The sequence below is a fragment of the Fundulus heteroclitus genome, chromosome 4 (assembly GCF_011125445.2).
Source record: "Fundulus heteroclitus isolate FHET01 chromosome 4, MU-UCD_Fhet_4.1, whole genome shotgun sequence".
Classification (NCBI taxonomy): Eukaryota; Metazoa; Chordata; class Actinopteri; order Cyprinodontiformes; family Fundulidae; genus Fundulus; species Fundulus heteroclitus.
The window spans coordinates 31,297,067-31,324,662 of record NC_046364.1 but is presented as its reverse complement, the minus strand read 5'-3'; the positions used below and the strand labels follow the sequence as shown (position 1 = coordinate 31,324,662).

At 41.6% G+C, this 27,596-nt stretch overlaps 1 protein-coding gene across 1 annotated transcript; it reads right to left on the bottom strand.

Moving 5' to 3' along the window:
- Nucleotides 1-54: 54 nt before the first annotated feature.
- On the bottom strand, nucleotides 55-27,596 carry LOC118556406 (DNA-binding protein RFX7-like). The gene is made up of 9 exons (XM_036136383.1): nucleotides 27,036-27,596; nucleotides 21,270-21,303; nucleotides 16,417-16,502; nucleotides 16,125-16,247; nucleotides 12,300-12,416; nucleotides 10,090-10,174; nucleotides 9,782-9,989; nucleotides 9,161-9,441; nucleotides 55-6,578 (listed from the first exon to the last, which is right to left on the bottom strand). The coding sequence occupies exons 1-9, from the start codon at nucleotides 27,152-27,154 to the stop codon at nucleotides 3,516-3,518; spliced, it is 4,116 nt and encodes a 1,371-aa protein (XP_035992276.1). The 5' UTR covers nucleotides 27,155-27,596; the 3' UTR covers nucleotides 55-3,515.

The following is a 27,596-nucleotide window of genomic DNA, read 5'->3' as shown; positions in this document are numbered from 1 at the left end:
GATCCCTTGCATTTTCTTATGTCACACTGATATGAAAGCACTGCAGTCTTCAGCTTTGTACTTAAAAATGTTTATTAGTTTTACAAAGTGATTTAAAAATGCATCAACAAGCACTTCCTCTTATAAAAGCAATGTCTAAAATGCAAAAAAAAAAAAAAAAAGTCAGCAGAATAATTACAGTGGAGGGAAGCGCTACAGCTCGGCACCACTAACAAGAGGAAGGGTAAAATCTTGGTTAAACATTAGTGCTAACGAACACACAGTTAAACAATGTAAAACTGGGGGAAATAAATCACACCACAAATGTAAAGCCTGCTTTTTAGCAGATAAATATAATCAGCAAGGTTCAAATAACTAACATTTTTTTAATGTATCCAGACATTATTCTTTGAGCAGATAATCATTACATAGTGCCACTTCCACAAAAACAAGTGCAAAATGTTTTTTTTGGAGCTTCGTCCAGCTCTGAGTCTAAAAAGCCAGCACCCTTCTAAAAAGGAAATTCAATAAAACAAGCAGAGAACTACTGTATTGTGGTAGCATATGTTGATAATATAAAACACCAGCTGAATAAATGTGAATATGCCACGGGGCTTAGCGCTTCTGTACAAACGACACGCAGTAAATAAATAGCAGTAAAACAACCAGAACCGACCAACACGTCCAGTCTGTTCAAAAATACAGAGGTACAGTCGGCCCAGAAAATTAGCTAACAATACAAATTGAAAACAGTGGGATCAGTACGTTGTCTCTAGGATGATTCTTCCTGTATAAAACATGTACCTGCTGTTTAAACCAAAGCATCCACGCCAGTAAACAAAGATAATTTCCCCCAACGCACTAAATTTTAGAGACAAAATGTCTTGCCAGTGCTGTAGACGTCACGGGATTTCCACTTCTCATTGCACTTCTCTCCAAAAGTGCAGTTACAACGTATACAACGTCCCACTGGCGGTCACAGTGCACGTTGCTAGAGGAGACATCTTTGGCATGGACATAAGGCTCAGGAGCCAGAGACCCTTAAGGAGTCAGCAGAACATCCACATTTAGGTGACTCCTTTTGGACAGGGAGGGGTCGCTATTACCTCCCAGCCCAGACACAGTGATTATTTTATATCTTAAAGCAGAACGGATTGTCAGCGCCGTAACAACAGGTTTATTACACAGCCCAGCCAATAAAACAAAAGCACCACCTTTTAGCTTTCATTACAACAAGCTGGTATTATTCATTATGGATTAAAACACCTAAATTCACCAATAGTTGCTATAGTTTAATTATGCGGCGGTAAGCTCCGGGCCCCCTCAACCACTTTTTAAATATTACAGTCCATTTAATCCTAAACGTACATGCTTTCAGCAATCCGGTCCCGGTAGCGTAAGCCGGGATTCAACAAGTGCTTGCAACTAAAATGCAGAAGGGGATTTTACAGAGACCGTCTAGATTTATGAATTAAAAATCCAGGCGTGCAAGTGCTTTACAATAAATCACTAAAGCTCGGCTGTCAAAATGCATAAAGCCACATAAAAGTGGGCAATCTGCAAATGATACATAAAAGAGAAAATTGCTTTGTATGTTTATTTTCTATTACAGTGCAAGAACTGCCCATTCAATGGGCTTTGTTAATAAAGTGGTTTTTGTTATAAACATTTTTCTTTATTTAAATAATAATTTAGTGGTTGAATCCTTGTGGTAAAAAAAAAACACAGACCGAGCACAATGACGGTTTTCCGCAGTGCACATTTAAAGCTGTTTTTGATAAAATGGCAGGTGAGCGGCCCTCCCTTCTCTGATTTATATCTCATAACATCCTGTTGACTAAGGTTTCAAAGAGAATGTAGTTTTAAGGGCTTTATCAGCATGAGAAGTAATAAAGCACCAAATTTGCAAAGATATGTGATCTATTTTTTTTCTTATTTAATAGAAAAACAAACATTGAAACTATTTTTAAAGCTTTAAAAAATCTTTAGGAATATATTTCACTTCCTTTTGAGGTTCTGTGAGGATGGCTTTTACATTGCTGAACAAATTTAATGGCACTCCTTGTAAAAATGTGAAAAAAGTATTTGAATAACTTATTCTTTCATTGTAGAAGCATCACCTCTTCTTGCTGTTTGAATGCTCTTCCGCCAAAAGGACAGGTCTTAGTCTCCTATAACATGACACAACGTTGGAGAATGCAGAGAAAGGGATCTTTAACCCTCCATCTTTGTATCCCTAAAGTTCTAAGTCCCCTCTTCTGCTCGACCCACAGGAGTTTTAGGTCTGTTTATTGAGACGACAATGGAGGATGGTCCTTTTGTGTCTGGAGGACATACAATTTACAGCATAAAAGTGCTCAAATTAACATACAATTTTCCATCTTTCAGTGTGATTTCTTGTGGCATCAATTAAAGGCATATATATTAACAGACTTTTCACACGTCTTTACCAAGGGTGCCAATAAATGTGTCCGGAGACATTTTTTTTGTATATAGTAGCTATAATTAGATAAATAGCTAGAGCATTAGTATAAATGTATTCAAATATAAAAACACATACTGTGAGTCCCATGTATATATTGATTAGATTTGCATGGATGAATTTGGGTCAAAATGTAAAATGTGTGTACACTAAGGAGCGTCCAGCGTGCAGCCCCAGGGCCATTTGCGGACATCTGAAGGATTTTGTGTGGCCTCTAATAAAATCGTTGTTTTTTTTAAGCTAAACACAAATTAGGTTTCTGCATTCATATCAATTTTGTAATAAATGGAGCCACAAACATCCAGCACCCTTCACTCAGAAGCAGACCTGGGCTAAGAAATAAATGTTTGTTTGTTTGTTTGGATGATTTACCGATCTCTTTCCTACAAAAATCGGACTACTTTCCTTTTAATTAAAATCTTGCATGTTTAGTTCGGTATTGAGCAGATAAACAGAAAGAATATCAAAGGAAATTAACCGTAGTGTAGTCATTTAAAAACATTGATTTTCCTGCCTTGCAAACGCTTTTCGGATCTAGCAGCAAACATTTTGGACGCCAGCGGTGTACACCTTTACACAACCTAAGGTTAGTTTTTGTTAATATCTATGTGACGGTTGAGTTTTATTTCTTCCTAAAAGTCTATGACACATACAACTCTGATATTATATATTAACGGTAAATAATTATTTAGATTTTTATTCATATTATGATTAAATATTGATGCAGTTTTTAAACGGTAAATACCAGGACGTAACTGTTACTTGGAGAAACACAAAACAGTGAGTTTAGGCCGATATTTCGTCCGCTTGTTAGAAATGCTTTAGGCTCAACACGAGGCGATTCTTTTTTTTAAAAATTATGTTATTAAAGGGAAATGACCAGCATTTTACTCGGCGTTGCAGCATTACTTCAGTTCAGCCTGGCACTTGAACTGGACAAACCTCCAGCATGTCCTCACTTAAATTAGTACATTAGAGTAAATACCTGATAAATACATTTACAAACACACAACTACAACAGCGTAATATGAAAAAAAAAAAAAAAGTCGGTTTTTTAGCCCATCAGTCCAACAGTTGGATGATCTTTGCTCTCCAACCAGTCCAGCCCGCCTGAATGGGCCGTCTCGCTGATCTGCTGGAACAGCTGCTCGTTCAGCTCCTCCGCCGCGGCGCCGTGGAACCTGCTCTGCTGCTGCTGGCTGGGGTCGAACAGCAGGTTTGTGTCCAGCGCGTTCAGGTCGTTGATGCTGCCGGAGAGCTCCGACGTCATTCTGATTTCGCAGGGGAAATCCGCCCCGCCCGCGGTAAGCTCCGACACCTGCTCCATGAGCGGACCCGTCAGGAGGTGCTGCTGCCGACTCCTGAAGTCCGAGTGCTGCTGGCGCTTCAGCTCCTCCTGCTGCTGCGAGCTCAAAGCCAGCATGACAGAGCGGGCCTGCTGGTGCCGGAGGTGCTCAGCGGACACCGGCTGAGCTTGGCCGCCGCCTGCCGGGAGCCTCATTCGCTCGTTGACAGCGTTTTCCATGAGGTAACCTGTCTGCTGCGAGCTGAAGGAGCCGGTGGAGTCCGACGCCATCAGGCCGAGTTGGTTGTCGCCGCAGGGGAGGCTGGACTTGGCCTCCAGCATCTGGCTCATGTTCATCCGACTGGTGTAGGCGGAGGGCACGTTATGCATGCCTAGACCCCGCAGAGCATCCTCGTGGTCCCCCTCCAGTTTGCTCAAAAGCATGCCGCATTGCTGCACCTCGGTTTGCATCATGACGTTCAGAGGCACCGAGCGGCTCCTCTGCGCCATGCTGCTCGCCCCCAGGTCCGCCTCGCTGTTGGCAAAGATGCTCAGCACCTCGGGCGTCACGGGAGAACTAAAGGGAGACGCGACAGAGCGGGCCACGTTGGGGAGGGCGTTGCCTCCTACGTTCAAACTGAGATTCCTCTGATGCACCGCGGGGCTCACGCTGCGACAGCGGAACGTGGCGGCGGACGCGCCGGCGGCCTTGTTGTCCAGGGGGGCCGGCACGGCGAAGCCCTCCTGCCGGCACGCGCTGGCGGCCTGCTGCTGCACGGGGGAAATGGGAGTCAGGCGGCCGCAGTGGCCGTCGTGGTGGCGCGCGTGAGGGACGGCGAAGGCGTGCGGCTTTTGAAAAGGCTCGTCCGTCAGGCCTCTGCAGCCGGCGAGGATTCCCATCCCGCAGTTTGATTTGTTGCTGCCGTAGCTGTTGCTCATCCACTCCAGCCGGGCCTTGTCGGGGTGCGTGGCCGTGGGCCTCTGCATGGGCTTCACCGGACTGCTGGAGACGGGGCTGCTGTCGTGGAAGCCCGTCATGCTGGAGTTGATGGGCGTGAAGGCAAAGGGGTTCCTGCACTCCACGGGGCTGGGAGGGACGGTGCTGCTGCAGTTGGAGTGGGGCGTCCCAATGGGGGTGTGGCGGCTGCTGCCCAGAGCGCTGTCCACCGGGGTGGTGGAGGCCATCCGGGAGCAGGGGCTGTCTCCCGTCAGGCTCTGGGCTCCACCCATCATCTCTGAGGTGGGTGTGGGGGTGTGGATGAGGTTGCCGCTGTGGTTGGGGGCCTGATAAAACCCGCCGATGGTCTGGTTAGCGGACGCGACGTTGCTTGGCGCCATGACGGGCTGGCACGGCAGCGAGCCGCCGCTCCCGAGCTCCTGCAGCCGTTTCAGTTTCATCTGCTCCTCCATCTGGACCAGCTCCTCCACGATGCTGTCCTGGGTGACGTCGTCGTCGAAGGAGAAGTAACCCATGTGCTCCTGCATCTGTAGCTGGTTAGAGGCGAAATGGAGGGAGTTCGCGGCGGGGCTGGACTGATGAGATCCCTCCAAAACTCCTCCGGCGCTTGAGTTCAGACTCACGCCCGCATGATTCGGGTAACCAGGGTTTCCCGGTATGGCATGAACGTTACCCACAGCGTGCCTCCGCTGCTCCTGCATCAACGCATCGCTGACCACAGTGCTGGTTTCCATAACAGTAGGAGTGTTGTTCCTCTGCGCAGAGCTTTGTGTTTTGGCAACAGAGTCGATGAGAGAGGAAGAACATTGTACGTGGACCTGAGTGGAGAAGACAGAGCTCAGTTTCATCTCTAGCTCCCTGGAAGCTGGTGCACTCTCTGGTCTGTCTGAGGGACCCTGGCCAGGGCTGTAAGTAGTGCCCTCTGCTGGCTGCTGGGGCATGAAAGCCCGTTTGACGGGGGAGAGGTCTGGACTGAGGCCCGAGCGTTTCCTGAAGCTCTTTGTGGATAAGAACACTTCCTCTGCTTGGGCGCCTTCTCCACAGGACGATAATCTGCTGGTGTTTACTAGAGAAAGCGCGCTGGTGTTCAGATTAGGAGACGTTAAGTGCAAAGTGGCGGCTTTATTAGAGCCGTCACTGTTACGTTTGACCGCAGCGTCGGTGCCTGACGAGGAGTTTCCACCGCATCTAGTAGCCGACGTTTCTTCAAGGCCCAGGAAGCCTTTGGTGTGAGGTATCGGCACACTAGCCGCTCTCTGCACAGCCCCTCCAGCTCTGCTGGACGTCCCCTCCTGGGTCGAAACGCGACAGCTGGGATTTTGCATTTGGCTGTTCATGTGTATTGCTTCAACTTCCATCTCCACATCCATGCTCTGAGTGTCGGCGCTCTGCCCCGGCCCGGCGGTCGGGGCCAGGATGGGGACGGCAGAAGCGCTCCGTACGCCCTGGCTGGAGCCGAAGTCTGCCGCGGCTGCAGAAGCGACGCCTGCAGACGCCGGCCGCAGCGCGGTGTTCGGGAGGGACGCCGTCTCCCCGCCGTTGGGGGCCAGCGATATGGCCGTCATCTTGACCAAGCTGACAGGGCTGAGTTGGCACGTCGCCATCATGGTCTTAATGGGGCTGTTGGCGATGATCATGGTGGAGGGCGAACGCATGGCGATGCCGGAGGTGGCAGAAGGCTTGGGCAGGATTTGAGCGTAGCGCTGGCGGACTGGACGCTCCCCTGCTGGGCTGGTTAGATTACTGGGGGCAGGTTTGGGGCTCTGGTTCACTACCTGAACTGTCTGGGACACCATCTGGAAGTTAATCGGCAGGACTTTGCTCTCCACCGTCCCCACAGGACTCGAGGACATCAGCTGCCCGCTCTTCTGCAACTAAACACAAAAAACACAATCATAAGCATATTTTTTATTACCTCTTTTTGGTTCTTTTGGTCCACACTTGGTTTCACACTATGAAATCGCTCACTATTTCCCCTGCATTGTTTACATTTCAATTGTTTACATAAATCACCGCTGCACCTTATCCTGTAATTTACTGTAATTTACTGCAACTCACTGTGATTTTTCAAGCACTCTGTGCATACAAAATGACAAATAAAGTTGTCTAAGTCTAAGTCTCCACTGTCCCCACAGAACTCGAAGACATCAGATGCCCGCTCTTCTGCAACTAAACACAAAAAACACAATCATAAGCACATTTTCTTCTACCTCTTTTTGGTTCTTTTGGTCCCACTTTATAATGCTACCACCACAAACCTTTATATATTTTACTGGGTTTTATGTGACCAGCAGAAGTTAGTGCAGAACTGTTAAGTGGAAATTAAAGGATGCATTTTATTCGAAAGTTTTTTTTTTTATAAAAATCTGGAAAGTGTGGCAAGAATCTGTATTAAACCCCTTTTATTGTGATGCCGCTAAATAAAATCCAGTGCCAGCAGGTGCCTTTAAAGTGACCTAATCATTCACCTATATGTAATATTGGCAAGGAGAGCATAAACCAAAGTAGCAGCCAAGAGGTCCATGGTAACTCTGGAGGTGCTGCAAAGACCCACCGCTCAAGTTGGAGAATCTCCTAATGAGGTCCCGATTTGTAGAGCAATACCTAAAAGTGGAATTTACGGAGGAGTGGTTAGAAATAAAAACCTTGTTAAAGAAAGCCATAAGAAGAGCAATAGTTTTAGAGTTTGCCTCAGGCCACAAACCTGTGAAAGAAGGTGCTCTGGTCATATGAGACCAAATCTGAACATTTTGGCCTACAAGCAAAATGCTCTGCAGAGGAAAACTACACAGTGCCCTGAACACTACATCCCCACAGTGGTGGCGGCATCAGAATGCTCTTCTTCAGCGAGAGAAGCTGGTTACAGTTGATGGGAAGGTCGACGAAGGGAAATATGGGGAAATCCTGTTGGAAGTTGAAACAGGCTTGAGAGTGAGGAGCAGGCAAATCTTCCAGCAAGACGATGACTCCAAACACGCAGCCAGATCCACAACTCGATAGCCTCGGTCAAAGTCCAGACCTAACTCCAACTTCAGACATGTGGTCCAATCCGACTGAGCTTGGGCCATTTGGGAAATAAAAATCAGGGAAAAGTTGGGCGTCACACACCCAAAAGACTTGAAGCCAGCTGCAGCCAAAGGTGGTTCAACTGAATATTGAGACAGGGGTCTCAACACTTTTCAGATCTTTATTTGTAAAAATGTGGAAAATCAAGCATCCTTTTCCTTCCACTTTACAAATACGTACTACGTTGTCTTTGTTCTATCACATGAAATCCTAATAAAATACGGTGATCTTTTTGGTACTAAAGTAAAATTGCAAATATGCAGTAACATCGTCACATTAATGGTATTACCTATTTGCACACTATTGTCTCAGAATATCTAAATGCAAATTTCTGTAAAATGAAGCCTCAAATCATTATTGCACAAAAGCACCTTATTACCTCATTATTCGTTATATATGACTCATGAAGAACAACTAGTTCATACAAACTTTTGAATCTTCTTTTAATTTTTTTGTTTATCTTTTGAACGCTATAATGGGGGGGGGGGACACTGTAACCCTTGTTCATCACCTGTTTGTTTGTTTGTTTGTCTTTTGTGTGTACTCCTAGCTGGCGTGGCCTAAAAGAAATTTCACCTTGGTGACAATAAAGAATCTTTGAAAACAAGTGTGAAAAGGGCAAAGTGGGGATGGATGCTTTTGAATCCTGCAAAACGACATTGCAATGTGTGCTTGTGCAAAAGCTTTTTCTCATTTTGCTATGTTTTGCTTCCATTGGGCCACACCTGAAGGTCTTTCAAAGTTATTTTCTAGACTTCAGCTGTGCTGGCTGATTATTTAATCCCCCTGCATTCATGCTTTCAGTGCCTCGGATATGTTTGGTGACATTTGTTGTTTGATGCAGCATAAAAAGAAGATTAAAAGGTGGTAAAGTTGATAAGAAACTAAAGATACGTTGTTGCATTGCCAAAACTTCACAAGTCGGAAAGAGGCAACCTTTTCATGAAAACCTTGTGTTTGAGATGGAAATTATGAATGTTTTTGTATTTAGTAGGTGGAAAGAGTGCTTATTATCTGGGGGTCCTAAAGTAGAAAGACATTGCAAGCCATGTCGTTATCACAACAATTAGTAATATTATCACATATCGCAACTTTTCCTAATATTGTCCAAACATGCAAAACAGCGAGGTAGGAAATGTTGTTATTGCAAACGTCTAATGATATTTTCTAAAAGTTTTATTAGAATTAAATCTGAATTTGAGGTTTAAAAGAAAGGATCATCATTTTTCAGTTCATTAACTTTTATATTAAAAACAACTTTGTGAGAGAAAGAATAAAATCATTATGAATCATGTGCCACGTTACTTCTGATTTATAAAATTAGCATTTTTTTTTCCTCAGTTAAGTGTATGAAAAATGCAGAGACAAATTGAAAGTCCTAATTTCTTACCGTGATGGGACTCGGGACAGCAGCGACCACTATGCCTATGGCCGGCTGAGGCGAGGGCGGGCTGGGGCTGCCACAAGCCACGCTGTCCAGCATCCTCTTAGCCTGCTCTTCTCCCAGTAAAGGAGATTGCATCTTCTGCTCCTGTTGTTTCCTCTGGATCTTCCGCTGCAGCTGCTGCTTTGCATCCACGGACGGCGACGAAAACATTTTCCCCTGAGGCTGGAAAGGCTGAGCTTCGGCTGTGGGTGCGAAGGCTGAGACGGTCTGCTGAGGTTTGACCTCTGGAGACACACAGCGCGATTTTAAAGACATACCTCATATGCAGAAGCTGTGACAATAACTTGGTGTTCTATGTTTTTTTTTTATAACAGTAAAAAATAAGCACATTTTTTTTGCCTACTAGAGTATAAACGTTCGTTACAGTCAGTTAAAACATGTAAAATGTGTGCAGCCTAAAACTATTTTATTACCATTATTGTGCAAATACTTTAAGTCAAAAAATTAACTGACAAAATTAATCAAATTTCAATCAATGCACAAAAGGCAGTGAGTGCAGTAGCAGGCAGCTGCCGCTAGGTGTCTCTGCCACCTACTTTTAGGCTTTAGCTTTAACTTCCTCACCTGCTGCTGAGCCGCTCATTAAAGTGAGAGCTGCCAGAGACTTGTTGCTGATGTAGTGGCTGTCGATTAGAAAGCGAGCCAAGTCTTCAACGGCATCAAACTGGCGTTTCAGCACCTTCTGAGCCCATTCGCACACCAGGTCACAGGCTGCAAATCGCACATCCTCCTTGATGCCCCCCACATGGCATGGAGACTCCAGGGCGTCGCACTGAAGCCGCACAAAGCACATGGAGTTATACCGGCGAGCACAAATGACTAAAGGATTCTCCAGAACTATAATAAATAAAGGAAAACTCTGGTGTGCTTACTCCGTCTGCTGATTTATGGAGCTCCAGAGTGGGTAAAGATGGCATGTGGACAAACGGTCTCTTTCTTAGTCCACTGTAGCAATATGTAAACCCGCGTTAAGGCCAAAACAGCAGTTTCAAAGGGAAATTGTACAAGAAACTTTCTGACGCTGCATTTTAAGAAGTAATTAAAGACACGTTTTTAAGAATCCTCCCCACAGCATGATGCATCCACCAAAATTGTTTTACCATGGGGATTATGAGTTACTTTTCCTTCACAAATAGGATTCTGCGTATAGGCCAGAAATGTTAAACTTGTGGCCACGCTATCCATTTTTGGATGATGGATTGAAAGAGACCAGTGAAACGTTGGAACCTTGGCAAACTGTTTCCTGATCTGATACGTCTTTAAACTTCCCCACAACTTTATCACTGACCTGTCTGCTGTTTTCTTTGGTTTTCATCTTGCTGTTCGCTAATCTTCTCTAACAAACCTCCGAGGCCTTCACGGTACAGCTGGATTTACTCTGAGATTAAATCACACACGGATGGACTCTGCTTTATGAATCAGGTGAGATCTGAAGGCAAGTAGACAGACACCCTGTCTACTTTTAAGACTAAACTTAAAACTTTCCTTTTTGACAAAGCTTATAGTTAGAGTGGCTCATGTTACTCTGAGCTATCACTGTAGTTATGCTGCTATAGGCTTAGGCTACCGGAGGACATCAAGGCCTATTTCTCTCACTCTACTGATTTCTACTGTTCTCCAGTTTTGCATTGCATTGAAATAACTGTTGTCATTTCAGCTTTTAACTTTTTGCTCTCTCTCTTTTTTTCTTCATAGTAGGTACATCTGGTCTGGCGTTCTGTTAACTGTGACATCATCCAGGGAAGACAGATCACCCGCTATTATCATCTAATGTAGAACAGATTACTGGATCAATGTGTGCTTCTGTGCTTGTTTGTCTCTCTTGTGTCTCTGCTCTGTCTTCTCTAACCCCCAGTCGGTCGAGGCAGATGACCGTTCATACTGAGCCCGGTTCTGCCGGAGGTTTTTCCTTCCCGTTAATGGGGAGTTTTTCTTTCCGCTGTCGCTTCATGCTTGCTCAGTAGGAGGGATTGCTGCAAAGCCATGTGCAATGCAGATGACTCTTCCTGTGGCTCTACGCTTCTCCAGGAGTGAATGCTGCTTGTCAGGACTTTGATGCAATCAACTGGTTTCCTTATATAGGACATTTTTGACCAATCTGTATAATATGATTGATTTTGACTTTGTAAAGACTGTGTTTCATGAACTGGCGCTATATAAATAAAATTGAATTGAATTGAATTAAAGAAAGCAAAATGCAAGCTTAGTGGTATCATGAAAACGTCCAGGACTTGCTGCGCTTAACGTCCATTGAGATTTGGTTCAGGACAATCCTACAAATCTGGTAGTCTATCACAACCAATGCTGTCTTCTAAATAGTTTACCAGACCGAGCAGGTAAATGGTTGCAAATAATATCTGAAATACTAATCGTGGGCCTCAAATTGAGCCAAACAGAAATGTTTTCCACAAACAAATAAAGGACTTAATGTCCAAGCAGCATTATTATTTTTAGGTGTGTAGGAAGGGTGTATCAGATTACAGATGTACTGTCTAGTAAATGTGAAATATTAAGTAGTTTACACCCATATGCCAACTTAAAACTGTAGTTTTAAGATTAATCTTGACTAATGAATCTCATATATTTTACTCACTCAAAAATAATTAGCCAATTTTGATATAAAACGATCACTCCCAAACGACAGTATTTATTCATTTTCCCGCTTTTTCTCCTGGTTTTCAGTAGCTTTTAGCTAAAAAGCAGACTCCCTTTAGCTAGCCAACATGTTTTTTTCACCACTTGACGAAATTGAAGATATATGACCCCACCTTCCTCAGAGATAATGATATTAACCTCAATGAAGGTCATGAACACAAACCAAACAGCGGTTTGACGTCACAGGCTCAACAGGCATGAGTACGCTTGAAGGTCAAGATCACAGACTACCCCCCCCCCCCCCCCCCCCCAGAGGGTCTCTGTATTCTGCTTGTGCCTTTGAGGCAGAAGGGGGGCTTCATTTCATTTCACGTCTATATTTAGAGAGCTTATGAACGCTTGCAGCAGATGGTCTGAGGCCAGACACACACATACAGACAGACATGGGCCAGAGCGGTACAGTACGCTCCATTCCAGTAAAGGATATTTAGATTTCCCTCTCATGCCAAGACGACGCGCCTTCATGTTCGGAAAGACATTCTTCATCATCTTCCCGAAGTCTGCAGCACTCAGCGGGTGGTAGTTAAGATTGTCACAGAAGCTCCTGAAATACACAAGAAAATCATATATGATAAAAGTAAAGGAGTAACAAAGTGATCCCGTGGCTTCTTGCCCCAAAGTTATGTAAAACATTTCTCTTTTTGTCACATTAAAACCACAAAACTCAATGTATTTTAACTAGCAAGTGGTTGAAATAGACCAACACAAAGCAGAGCATGATTATAAATGAAAGACGGTTTTCAATAGTGTGGTGTAAATGTATATTAAACCCCATCTTTACTCTGATACCTCCAAACAAAATCTGGGTCAATCAACACACAGCTAGAGTAACAATGTGTTGGTTTAGATCAAAGCATATTTATGTGTTAGAACAGCCTAATCCAACAGTGTCAAACTCCAGTCCACGAGGACCGGTATCCTGCAACCTTTTAGATGTGTCCCTGGTCCAACACGCCTGAATTACACCCCTGGCCTAGTCAAAGTCCAGACCTAAATCAAAATAAGAATCTGTGGACAAGACCTTGGAATCGATGTGCTTGATCCAATTTGATGGACCATAACTTATTTTACAAAGAACGGGAAAAAATAAATAAAAAAAATCACCCCATAGATGTGCAAAGCTAATTAAGAAATACCCCGAAACACTTGCAGCTGTAATTGTAGAGAGAGGTGACTCTACCGAAGATTGACTTGGGAGAGCAGAGTATAGATTCATTTCACACTTTTTAAAATCCCAATAATATATAGTTACAGTTTTTTTGTTGTAATGTGACAGAATGTAGAGAAGTTTGTATGGGTATGAAAAGAAGTGTGAATATTTTTTGCCAGGCATCAGCTAGGTCATGCAAATTTTGAGCAAACTATTAAAATGCCACAAAAAAACAACAACAAAGAAAATGTGAATTCGACGTGTTTCCATCCACTGCTTTGGAGCGAATTACCCAGCTACGCAGAGAGTAGTTGATGTTACGCATGGCTGTAATAAACAGGAAGCAGAGGTTTCAAACTAGCTTGGACCACACATCTGACCAAAAATGGTCTGGTGTCTTGCGGAAAATGCTCGATTCAAAAATTTATTTTTGTGTCAAATGTAACAAGCAGTTAATAAGAAGCAGCCTATCCACATACTGTGCCTAAAAGGGAATAAATCTTCAGGAACGTCAACAGAGTACAAATTAAGAAGATTAGATCTAAATATCTAACCTCTCCTCTTTTCTCAAAAATAAGAGAAATTCATTTTAAAATTATAAATATAATATGCCCAACTAATACATTCCTAAGGACCAACATTTTAAATAAATGCAGACAATTGTGTATTTTGTGAGAAGGTCACTAAGGATTTGAATCATCTGTTTTTCACATGTGACTGTATAATTCTTCAAGCAGGATCTTCATCAAATTATTTGGGCTCAGGAGATTCAGGGGAGTATTGAAGATGTTAAGTTTGGTAGTTTTAATAATGTGTTAATGTATGTCCTCAAAAAATAAACTTCTTAATAAATCACTTAATCTGGGTGGCATTAACTTGGCCTCTGGTAATAAAGTAAAAAATCTTGCTGTTATTTTTGACCAAGACATGTCATTTAAATCCCATATTAAACAGGTTTCCAGTTTCCTTTGTTCACCTCCGGAATATCGGCAAAATTCAAAATATTCTGTCCAGGGCTGATGCTGAAAAACTGGTCCATGCATTTGTTACTTCAAGGCTGGACTCTTGTCATTTTTTTACTATCAGGAAGTCCACAAAATGCAGTTCAAAGTCTTCAACTGATCCAAAATGCTGCAGCAAAATTTCTGATGAAAATCAACAAGCGGGATCATATTTCTCCAATTTTAGCTTCCCTTCATTGGCTTCCTGTTAAATCAAGAATATAATTTAAAATTCTCCTTCTAACGTATAAAGCCTTTAATAATCAAGCTCCATCATATATCAGAGCTCTGATTACCCCGTATGTTCCTAACAAAGCACTTCGCTCTCAGACTGCAGGTCTGCTGGTGGTTCCTAGAGTCTCTAAAAGTAGAATGGGAGGCAGATCCTTTAGCTATCAGGCTCATCTCCAGTGGAAACAACTCCCAGTTTGCTACATCAGAGCTTATTCAACAAATGTATTTCTATATCCTGTTTTGCACATTATGTCTTTTTGGGAAAAGGCAAAAACCACCTTAAGTGAGTGTAATTTTTTTTTTTTTGTGAAATTGGGGGAATCATTTCAAATTTTCTTCATGCACATAAAAAAACACTGATGGAAACATGGCTAACGCTTTTCAACTCTCATGTTTCAGATTTGTTACACATAAATTCACTGTTTAACTGTCATTATTTTATAAATGGCATACAGAAGTTTGAAAAAAAATATATTTGTTTATGCATATTTTAATAGAGTTTCTTATAAGCAAAAAAAGCTGAATAAATTGTTCAGTATTTGTATTAGAAGTTAATAGATTCCAGTGTTTTTTGTCAGTGACCATCCACATCTTTTATTTAGAGTTGGGTTAGGGTCCTTTACAACTACTGTAAAATATAAAAAACTGAACTTAGCTATGAATTTATAGCAGACATTATAAGGATCAGAGGGAGGATAGTTGGATGGACAGAAGGAAACAAGACAAACACAAGAAAGGAAGGACATGAGAAGATAAGGAAGGAATTTCAACAAGAAGCAAGGTGGGACACAAGGAATGAAAGACAAGAGGGAGGAAGGAAGGATGCAAGGAGGCAAGAATGATAAAAAGAAGGGCAGAAGAAAGGAAAATGGGAAGAAAGGAAAGAATTAATTGGGAAATTAAGGAAGGAAGGAACAAAAGAAGGAAGGATACAAGACAGAAAGGAAAGAAGTTTATGAGGGCTAAGATAGTGAGAGAGGAAAAGAAAAATGGACACAATGAAAAAAGGACATTGAAGAAAGGACAGAAGGAAAGACAACGGTTTGACAGAAAGACAGTGAATAAAGTCTGAAAATGAATATTTCCTACATTTTACAATATTTTGTTTTCCATACTGACCCTAGCTTGGAATATTCTGAAATGAATTTGCAGACTGTGTAGGAACACTGCGCTGAGTTCAGCCTCCCCATGTCAGTATTACTGCATATCTATCGGCGTGAAGATGTATGAGACGATGTGAGACAACTGGCAGCACTACTCAGGTCCCAAAACATACGTAAAGACTCCACAGTTAGAGTCGCAAAGGTCTCTAAATTTCCCCAGGAGTTCTGCACTGTTTGTTTTTTATTGATCATTAGATGTTGTTGCTTTTCGTTTAGATAAACCCTGTAGCCATCACACAAAAACTAACCGTGTTACATGTTTTTAGTCTCTTTTTTTTTTAGCTGCCTGTCCTGAAGGCGCCAATGTTTCTGGACGCCGCTGTATTTTTGTTCTGGTGGAGATAAATAGATAAAAAAAAAAGAAGAAAGTTATATAAGACTGTCAGAGCTTTTCAATGGCTGTCTCAGATTTTCCATTCTAATATTACCAACACATGCTGCTCTGTGATTCTCATGCCTGCTGCATCTATTTATACTGACACGTTAGCCTGCAGTAATGTGGGCCAGGACGCAGCACAAACACTGTTAGGTGTTTGCACAAAGAAAAGCGAAAACACAAAAAAAACAAAAGTGAGCTGATTTATAGGTGCTCTATGCGTTGTGAATTCTACAAGTTTTAAATAGACGTCAAAAATCTAAACGTGGGACTAAAATAAGTAGATTTCTACAGTAGAAAGTCTTTTGCTTGCTCTGGCTGTACGTACTTGTACTCATCGTAGACCTCCTGCTTGGGAAGAGAGGTCTCCGGGTATTCCTCCAGATGATCGCGGATCCAGCCGAACGCGTGCATCTGCTGAGTGCGGCTGGACGACAGGGCGCTCTGGTCACTGAGAAAAGATGGAGGTCAGGGATTCATAAATTACAAAGATGCACGGTAACTGACTGATTAAACCCCATGAAAGCCCTCAGTATTCCTTTGACCAGTCTATTGATCATGAATCGTCATTGCTCTAATGTTCTTCAACGTGCAGCACCTTCCAACAGGTGAGGTCTCACCTTTTCTCTGCACTGCTGCTGGGACCCGTAGGCAACTTGAGGTAGAGGTAGAGTTTTTCAATGTCTGAGAACTTCTCCACATCTTGCTGTAGACATAAAAAAACAAAGAGGAAAAAAGATGATGAAAGCAGTGTTTCACCTTCCAGTCAGTCAGCAGATATTAGCTGCCTGGATGTGAGGGTTGAGACCAAATCCGATGCTTGTTAATATGCAGATTGCTGTGAATTTGGAACGGTTTGCTTTAAATGACAGGACCATCACAAACCTCGGTGCTCAACTTTCAACTCAACAAAATGTCAAAAGATTTTATTCTCTGCGCCTTTAAATGTGAAGTAGAAGCCTTTGAAAAATGCACTAATACAGTGACTTATTTTACATTTTGTTTTTTTAGCAAAAACTTGAATGTACTTTTTGGGCATTTTATGTGATAGGTCAACACAAAGTAGAGGACAACCATAAAGTGGAAGAAAGAGGTTTTACATTTTTTTTTACAAATGAAAATCTGAAAGTGTGGATTGCATTTATATTAAGCCTCCCTGGGTCCAAACTTTGACTAGGCCATTCAAACACATGTATATCCTTTGAGCTAAACAATTAGTAGCTATGGCTGTTTTAGTATTTGTTGTGAAACTCCATTCCCGAGTCTTTTTACAGGTTTTCTTCCAGGATTGCCTTGTCTCTCTCAATCTTCCCATCACATTCGACCAGCTTTGCTGTCACTACTGGCGAACAACATCCTCCCAGCATGATGCTACCGCCACAGTTTTCCACCAGGGGGGACGCTGTGCTCAGCATATTGTGCAGTGTTGGTTTTCCGCGACGCATAGAGTTCACTTGGACCTTCAACAAGCCTCTGGAGCTATGTGAGTTTCCTCGGTGCTTCAAACGCTCCGCTACCATCCTGGTCTCCAAGAAACGCACCATCACGGGGTTAAATGACTACAGACCAGTCGCCCTGACCTGATGTGACTAGTGCTGAAGCATCACAGGCCTGTTGCTGCACCCTCTGCTTCCTGACTGACCAGCAGCAACAGGTGAGGCTGGGGAACATGTTCTCCTGCACCAGCGCCCCCTAGGGGAGTGTTCTCTCCCTGTACAAAAATGACGGCACCTCATTGGACCCATCAATGAAACTCCAGCAGTTTAAAGATGACACCACTGTCATCGGTCCGATCCAGGACGACGACGACCAGTCTGCATACAGACAAGAAGTGGATCAGCTGGTCCACCGAGCTAAACCCACTCAACTCACTTCCGAAGAGTACCCCACACACCGCCTCACCATCCCGAACAGCACTGTATCAGCCGTGAATCACTTCAGGGTCCAAGGAACCACAGTAGCTGCTGGTCCTCTTCTACACTGCCATAATTCAGTCTGTTTTGCGTTTGTTTTTGGGTTTGCAGAGGGGATTCTCAGGGATGACCTGTCCTCCATCCGGGACTTATCCAGGTCTAGGGTCAGGAAATGAGCGGCTAACATCTCAGCAGGTCCCACACATCCTGGACACAAACTGTTTGGACTTTTACCTTCAGGGTGGCGCTACTGAGAGCTATTTACAGAAACCAGCCGCCATAGAGACAGTTTTAGCCCGCAGGCTGTCAAGCTGATGAGAACTTAACAGTCAGAGTTCCCAGATCGCTAAAACGATGTTTGTACAACCTAAACATGCTTTACACTGACCCGAACTGTCTGACGTGTTCCTTGGTCTTCATGATGAGGATTGTTCCCTTATGTTTTCTAACAAACCTCTGAGGCCTTAACAGAACAACTGGATATAACCTGAGACTAAATTACACACAGGGGGACTCTATTGACTAATTAGGTGACTTATGAAGGCAACTACTGTAGGTGCATTGGATTCTATCTAGGGTTACCAGAGTAAAGACAGATACATATATATGCACACACCAGACTTTTCAGATTCTTATTTGTTAAGATTTGAAAACAATCTATTATCTTCCTTCCACTTTGTAATTACGAAGTACTGGGTATTGATCTATAAGATTGTCTCCCATTAAAACAGATTAAGGTTTAACAACAGTATATGAGGCACAGTCCTGTAGAAACAGAATATTGTGTGTAACGTGTCGTTTGTGAACTTTATTTAACTTGTGAATATGAGTTTATTTCTTCTGTCAGTTAATCATTTGTGATCAATGATGGAAGTAAACAGTCATAAAAATACTCAAATATCACTTGTGCTTTAATTTAATTGTACATCATTTTGAAAAAGGTTTTAAATTACACCTAATTTGAATTAATTGTGGTTGTAAACCCTGTTGAGGCCAGTTAACTTTTATCAAATACTGATTATGATCAAACCAAAATAACTACCCATAGCCTCCTGCTGGAGTCAAATCATTCCCATTTCATTACAGCTGACTATGAGTAGATAATAGAAAACAACTTTTAATAATCGTTTGTTGAAATAGGGTACGAAACCTCGCCAACACAAGTTTGAAAATACTCAGTTAGGAAACAGACTAATGTGGTAAACCAGTGCAGGTTTGTACCTGAAAAAGTCAGATATAAAAAGACAAAAGCTGAAAAAGTACAAGACGGTAAAACATTTGGGGACTCATGATGCAACAAAACTTGAAACCAACTGTCAGTCAAAACATCATTTATGAAGTAAAGCAAATGGATTTACAAAGTTAACTGTCCACAACACACAACATCTCAGAGTACTGAGTATAAATTAAAATTATATATATATATATATATATATATATATATATATATATATATATATATATATATATATATATACACATATAAATATGTAGAATGCTGCAACAAATACGAGAGAAGGGTGTTACGATGCCCTTCAAAGCTTCAAAGGTAACTATAATAATAATAATAATTATCATCATCATAATTAAAAGATTACTTAATCTTCAGGTTTTTCATGTGTTTTTGCCATGGATGCCGATAAATGTTGCTGACACACATCTGTTAAATTAGGTGTGTCTATGTTGGCCCTGTGGATTGGTGATCTGTCTGGGTTGTCTCTGGTCCAGCTTTAGCAATCCTGACTCCCCCTGCTAATATGTCTAACTTGGTTGTTTTGTCCTTACAGCTTAAAAAGAGGTTAAATGTTCTGGAGTCATAGATTTCACACACACAGAACAGCGGCTGTGTGAGCTCTTCACTGACTGCTGCTGTGTGGGATGTGCTGTGAATGCAACACACCACACTGTGCACATGCTCCCTGCAGTACCCAGCTGCAGACAAATAGACAGACAGGCAGACAGGCTCCTGTGGGGCAGGACAGTCTGCGGGCTGAACCAAAATCTTCTGCTGCTAACATGTTTCCCAGGACGGCTCCTTTTTACAACATATCCATCCTCTGAACAAGCCCCCAGTTTTCCCCCCCTGGTTTAAGGTAAAAGGAATAATGTGGCACTGATGAATACAAATGATTCCAGGAGGTGATTGTTTGTCAGCAGGTTTCACGCAATAAAACAAAATAAATTACGATGTCACTTCCTTTTTCGCTTCTTTCTTCCTTTCCCTGTTCCTATTTGCAAAAACGTTTAACTCTGGGGTGACATTAGTCCAAGACCAGAGATCGGACTTTCCTGGCAAATCACACCTATGACTTAAACGTGACCTATTATACAAAATTCCATTTTTGCATGTTTTTGTACTTTCATTTGGGTCTCTACGGCTTTTTCGGGGCAACAGTTAGGGAGCTTGTCTTGTAACCGGTGGTTGGCGGTTCAATCCCCTGCTCTGACCATCTAAGTTGTTACAGCCTTGGATCAGAGGGCACTGCCCCTCACCTGGCAGCCCAAATGGAGCTCTGCCCACTTCGTCAGCTGGTTCAGCAGCTGAATGTGATTTATCATTTAGCACAAGCTAACTCTAACAATGGTGTCCATTTAGAAGCTTACTATTCAGAAACTGTTGCTGTATCCTTGCTGCTTCTGCAGGAGGCTCCAGTTCAGCTTCTGGATCTGACTCTGCGTCAAAGATTCAATTCAATTCAGTTTTATTTATATAGCGCCAGTTCATGAAACATGTCATCTCAAGGCACTTTCCAAAGTCAAGTTCAATCACATTACACAGATTGGGTCAGATTATACAGATTGGTCAAAAAATGTCCTATATAAAATGTACTGTTGTACCAGTGTGGAACGGTTTGCAGCCATTTTCACGTGTACAAAATGTGAATATAAACACTGAGTTCATCTTATTTGCATAAAATTGACAGAACCCTAATAATAGCTCATTCTGAAGGGTGCTCAAAAGAGGTGGAACTAAGGTGGTAAAAATCTCATTATCTGAGAACAATTGTGTGCAAAAAAAGTAATGAACATGTTTAGTAAAGCCCATAGACCTATTGTAACTTGTTTAAAATAAAGCATTATGGGTCCCTTTTAAACTTTCCTTAAGCATACGTGTAAATTCTAATTGATATTAATGGAAATATCTAAGAAAAGTTCCTTTTTTTAACCCAATACATTTCCACATTTTTGGTTAATGTCACATCTTTAAAAAGGAGACAAAAAAAGATATTAATTTAGACAAAATACTAAAATTTACTATGAATTAGTGGCCCCTATTTGTTCTGGGGTCAGGCTGCAGATATGGCAAATACAAAGACAGCAAACTGAAGAGATAGATGGACAGAAGGATGGATGGATGGACGGATGGATGAACTTTTCCAGACTTGGAAACACCAGATTTTTCATAACTATATATAATAATGTTGAAAAAGCTACAATGTGAAAATCAGAGGTAAACCTAAACAATGGATTACGTAAACAACCCTTGGTCATCTAGTTGAAACATCTATCAAACTTGATGACTGATGTGACTTTCATTGGGGAACACATAAAGTACTCACCAGGATGTTTTCCACTTTTGATTGGACAGATTTGCTGTGAAACAAACGCAAAGTAGAAATTAGCATGAAGCTATTGTAACATGAGATCTTGTTCCTAAACAGTATTTATTTATAAAGCAGAGGAATGTTCGGTATGTAATGACCCTCCCTCTACCATCTCTCAGGTTGTCTATCCCACTGACAGGAACACACGTCGAGTGAAATGAAAGAAACACACAAACGGACGTTCTTAAGGGCTGGAGACGTTCCTTCAATCAGGAACCAGATGTTCATTGACAGTCACTGAGGAAACCTGCCCTGTGTCTTTTTCGTTACAATGCAATGTCAGCAGAACAATATAAAAAAACATATTTTTGCACGTTTGGTGATGTGACAAAAAATTTCAGATTGACAAAATTTCAAGCAAATTAAAGTTTTCAAATGATGATTTGAGTTATTAAAGGAATAAAGTTATCCAATCAAGCTGGGCGTGAAAAGGTAATCCTATCTCTTTTTAAATTATGAAATCATTGTGAATATAAATATTCATATTTAAGCTGAGTTCAAGTTCACTAGTCACACTAAGACCTGAAGAATCAAGAGATAACATAAACAGAACCCATCTGACAACCCGAAGCAGGCTAAAAGATCTCAAATGCCAAAACACTGTGTTTCAATCCAAAGAAATTATTAAGAATAGATCAGAATAAAACTCACTGACATTTCTCAGGCTTTGGGAGCCCAGCAGACCGCAGTCAGAGCCAATGTCCGCAAAACACACAACAGCGGAGAAAACTTCCCAAAAGTGGGAAGCCCATAAATTTATTTCAAAAGAGCACTTTGGAGGATAACCCAGAACATCATCTAAAGCACGGTAGACCTTACCTCAGTTACTGTCATCAGTGTTCATGATGCAACAGTAAGAAAGAGGCTGAGTAAGAAAAATGCATCCATGGGAGAGTTTCAAGGCCAAAACCACTGCTAACAATAATCTAATACTTTTAGTAAAAAATATTCTCTGGACTGAGGTGACAAAAGTAGAACTTTGTGGAAAGTGTGTTACCTGTTCTGGATTAAAATTATCCCAGCATTTTCAGAAAAAGAACATCATTCTGGCGGTGGTAGTATGAAGGTCTGGGGCAGATTTGCTGATTCAGGATCTGGACAGATTGCTATAATTGATAAAACCATCAATTCTGCTCTCTACCAGAAAAAACCTGGACCAGAACGTCCAGCCATCTGTTTGTGACCTCAAGCTGCTTGAAAGCGCACCAGCCAGGCCACCTCTGATTGGCTAAAGAAAAACAACTCAAAATGCCGCTTTGGGAGTGGTCTATTCAAAGCCCAGACAAAAATGCATTTGGAATGATTTTAAGCCAGGATATCATGGTCAAAAACCCTTTAGTGTAGCTGATTAAAACCATTCTGCAAAGAGTAGGAGAAAATTCCTCAACGGTGAAAAAAACCACACTGCCAATTTTTACAAAGGTTGACGGCAGCCGGCAGAGGGTTTAAATAAAGTGATTATTTGAAACGTTTGCTGTATTTACTCATCTTACTTACCTTTTTCAGATATTGAAATGTTTAATGCTCTAACAAGAAAAAAAGAAAAGAAAGACATCTCCAATTTAGAATATACCTTTTACAGCACTGTTTTCACACATTTTAAATTTAAGTCTTAAATAAGCTACTAACTCAATTATCTAAGATAACAGTATTGTTGGCTACTACCAGTAGGCTATGCTTCTGCCTACAGCGCTGTATTTTCATCAAATATACTAGGTCGAGTCGGAAGAAATAGAACACCGCGATAAAAAAAATCCTTGAAACATTTATTCTCCTAAGAGCATTTAAGTGAGCGGCAGTTCTCATCTTTATCCGTGGACCAATCAGGCGGTTGTTGACTCCGTGACAGAAGGCCGCCGAGGGTTAAAGACTTTTACTCAGCGTCGTTGGGCGGGTCAGAGTCGGGAGACGCTCTAAGCCGTGACACAAGCAGTTCACTTTAATGCACTGTTACCAGGGGGCCGAGGACTTCCCCCTGCTGAAAGCCCGTCATTAAGCTCTTTGTGAGGTAGAGTTGGCAGGTAAACTGGACGACACCTGATGAAATGTTTAGCAAGGGTTCAGTCGGGGAAATAAAGAAGTGATGCAACGGTTGCAATTCATTCTGAGAGGCAACGCACCTCAGCAAGTACCGCAGAGCTACACTGAAAAATTTACTTGAACCTCAATTTGTTTCATCCTTTTTTCTTTTTTTTTTAGCAGAAAACATTTGCAATATTTGCACGCCATTTGACAACTAGCACCATTTGAGTCATGTGTCTTCCATGAGGCGTACTGGTCCTAGACACATTTGAACCCCGAACTGTTTCTGGTCACTCAGCCTTTTGGTATTTTCTGGCTCCTTGATTTCAGTCGGAAATAAAAGGTCAGAGCATGGCCTTGAGTAAAAGCAAACACAGACGTATGCCATCGCTGCTTACATGAAGCAACAAACCCGCATTGCTCTGTTTCAGGTTTTACTGAAACGATTTAATACAACCAATAAACAAGCAATCGATCAGTTGTAATCTTTAAATCAAGCTTAATTTGGTTTTTATTTTAATATATTTAATGTGTTGTTTGTGAAAAAGAAGCAACTGGTGTTAGAAAGGTTAAACGCTAAATTCACCAGTTGATTACGTATGCCTGCTTTATGAGAGATGAAAATCAAACAATGCAGACACAAGAGCTGTCCTTATTCAGATTGTTCTTGATCCTTTTCATTTACGATTAAGCAAAGTCTAAAAACATAAACTATAAACCTACATCACAAATAGTAAAATCACTGCCATGTGCAGGTGCATCTCAATAAATTGAAGTATGAGAATCAAGCAGTGATAACCACTCGCTGTACAAATTCATTAGTCACAGTTTCTTTTTTTGTTTTTCATTCATTCATTTCTCTAACCTTTTATGATTATGAGTTAAACCAATGGGAACTTTTAAAAATCTGTCTTTTCACAAAACAAAAATATTCTATAAGAAAAATACACAAACAACTTTTACACAGAAATGTAAGTTATGCCCAGCTCTATCGTGGGGAAGGCTGCTGAGTTGCCAGATTTCTAGCAGACAGGCATTCACCAGGCAAGTCACAAAAAGTCATTGTTAAAGACGTTGGCCTTAAACAGCTTGCTGCAGCCAAGCATATTAATGGAAGGTTTAGTGGAAGGAAAATGTTTAAAAAAAAAAAGTAGATGGCAAGAGGAAAAACTGTAGCCTTGACAGGATTCTGGAGCAGAGCTATTTCCGTACTTGTGTACACTGCAACTACAGCTGGTTCCAGTGTTCAAGAGCCACCACACATCGACTCTTTTGAAGCTGATTTAGCAATGGCATGAGTAATAACATGAAGAATATAGTGAATTTATTTACTACCATACAAATCAATTTTCAGCACCATATCTCATCCCTTATCAATCTTTATAATAACAACGTAAACCGATCACAGTTAGGCTTTTTCACTTTTTAAGAAAAATGCAGGTGATTTTTAAGCCGTTTTCTGATGCACTGAGATCCTGTTGCAGCAAAGCAGAAATGCACCTACGTTGCTTTGAGGACCACCAGAGTGAATTGATTCATAATCACTACCTTAGCGAGGACAGGATAGAGTGAGAAACTACACTTTCTAAAAGGGCTAATACACGTGGGAAAAGTGGGTAAAATCTGTGTGTATAAAAAGATGGTAGAGCTCTCCAGACCGACCACAAACAGTGTTCTCTGATCTAAAAAAGTGTTAAACTGAATCTTGGCTTCAAGCAAAGGAACGCCTCAAGGATGAGGAAACAGCTACGTTCATGCCTCTGACACAACAGAGACCTCCAGCAGAGTCAACAGCCAGACCATTGAAATACCCATAAGTGACTATGCAGAGAAAACATACATTTCCTAAAAAAAAAAGTCTGCTTATGTCTATGGATTGGGTAATTAAATGAAATATTATGTGGTTTTATCCACAACAATTAGCTGCAGGAGCTAATGATCAGACCCTGATCAGAATTTGGACTTCCCTTCCATCCATCATAGGTGTAGCATTGCTTCAGAGTGACCTCTTTCATGCCAAACATGTCAGGAGAACAGGAACCGTAAATGGACTTTTTGAGTTTCAGTAAGACGACAGACGGGGTCCATGTCATAATGTTTCAGCATCTTGTGTTGCTGTAGAGCAGCCAGACTCTGATTGTATGTAAAAGTGAGACTTTTAGCCACTTCCATTCACTACAGCTATTCTTTACACAGCAATAGGAAGACTTGTGATTCAGGCAGACTAAGTTTGCCACAAAATGATTTTAAATTGGCAGTTAGGTTGTTCAGTCTACAAGTTACTGCTCTGAGACAACATTTTTCTAACTTTTGCTAATTTTGATCCTTCTCACACCTGAGCTTATATCTAATTACTCACTATTTTCTCTTTGACTAATTGTTGCTGTTATGCATTGGGCTAGAGTTAGGGGTCCCTGCTACAACTGTGTATGTATATATATATATATATATATATATATATAGATATATATATATATATATATATATATATATATACACACATACATATATAGATATATATATATATATATATATATATATATATATATATATATATATATATATATATATATATATATATATATATATATATACATAAACATCAAAATAATAAATGTCAAATAATAGGTGTCAGCCAACAAGAAGCCTGACAGACGCATCTCTAGAGATGTTTGCAGATCCAACTGTGCGACACTAATAGAACATTTTAATGAGCTAGAATTTGCTATCTGAAATACAAATTTGCTGCTAATGTGTTATATATTTTGATAGTAATGACTACATTAAGTATTTACAGTTATATTACTATGACAAACACAAATATAAATAAGAGGAATTAATTTCCTTTTGCCTTTGAAAAAAAATATTTTCCCATACTCTTTCCTTGTACTAAAACCAGTGATGGGTAGTAACCAGATTTATTTACTAGAGTAACTTTTTTGAGGCCAAAAAATATTTCTGGGAGTAATTTTACTGCACCATACTTTTTACTTCTATTTGAGTAATATTACTTTGAAGTAACGCTACTCTTACTTGAGTACAACTACTGGGTTATTACCAACCGCCAGTTACTTTGCTCAATGAAGAACAAGCAGCTTTTAAACAAAAATGCACCAGAGACAGATGGACATAATTTATGTTAAAGTGAGAGTTCTGGAATTTACTAAAACTTTATTATTCTGTTATTTTCCTCCTGTGCCCCTTGGAGGTCAAGTGAAGGTACTATAGCATTTATCCTCTCTGGGAATTTATACATAATTTACACATGTCTGTCTAATCACATTCTTTTCTAAATATCAAACCAAAAGTAATGATCAGTTACTACTTGAGTACCCTTTCACCAAATACTATTATACTCTTACATGAGTAATTTTTGGGATGACTACTTTTTTTTTTTTTACCTTACTTGAGCATGCATTTGTTGAAGTAGTGCTACTCCTACTTAAGTAAAAAAAAAAAGCCTACTCTATCCACCTCTGATCACACTTGAATGCAGGATTCAAAGTTAATACATCTCCAGTTTCAATGGGGTTTCCCCAAAAATACTTTTACAGTTGACCCTACAATAAATGCAGTATTACTCATTTTAAGTCCCCTCCCCTCCCCATGTGTTGCCCTAAAACAGCATAAAACCACGGATAATACTCAGTGGTTCAATCCAGCATGATGCTTGCACAAACGGTGCGTAAAACGCCTCACCAGATGGAGTTCTTGATCCTGAGCTGCAGAGCGCTGGCCTCAGCACCCTGCAGCCCGGGGAGCAGGCCGGGTAGACTCCCCGCTCCGGGGTCCGGCTGCTGGGGCTCCTCATCAGCCATCGGGGCGCGCCTCGAAGCGGGACTGGCCTGGAATGGACTGGACCGAACTGAACGGGGGCAGGCGTAGTCGGGTTAGAGGACATGGGCCGGGGCACGTTGCAACGGGACAGCAGCGCGCCCTGTTGTTGTTGTTGTTGTTGTTGTTCCCACCCAGGGCTCCTCCTTCGACATGGCTCGCTGTGGAGTCCGGACACACGCCGGCCGGCCGGTCAGTCTGGACTAGGCTGTGCAGCAGAAATAGGCGCTGCTGCCGGAGCCCGGGGTGATGCGCGGGTATAAATAAAAAGCGAGAACAGCCAGCAGAGCAGACAGCTGGAAAACAAACTAATCACTCCCTCCGGTGCGCCCTGCTCTGCCCCGCACGTTGTGGGATTTGTCCGCATGTGCATGGAGAGTAGTAGCGGCTGGACAGGCGCATGCGCCGTGGCGAACCAAGCATAAA

Excerpts from the sequence above, each read along its gene's own strand:
- LOC118556406 (XM_036136383.1), bottom strand. The coding sequence starts at position 27,154 with ATGGCTGATGAGGAGCCCCAGCAGCCGGACCCCGGAGCGGGGAGTCTA. Across the intron at positions 10,175-12,299 it reads GGCATGAGAGGGAAATCTAA|ATATTGCTACAGTGGACTAA; the intron begins ATATCCTTTACT and ends ACGCGGGTTTAC. Across the intron at positions 9,442-9,781 it reads AATGAGCGGCTCAGCAGCAG|AGGTCAAACCTCAGCAGACC; the intron begins GTGAGGAAGTTA and ends GTGTGTCTCCAG.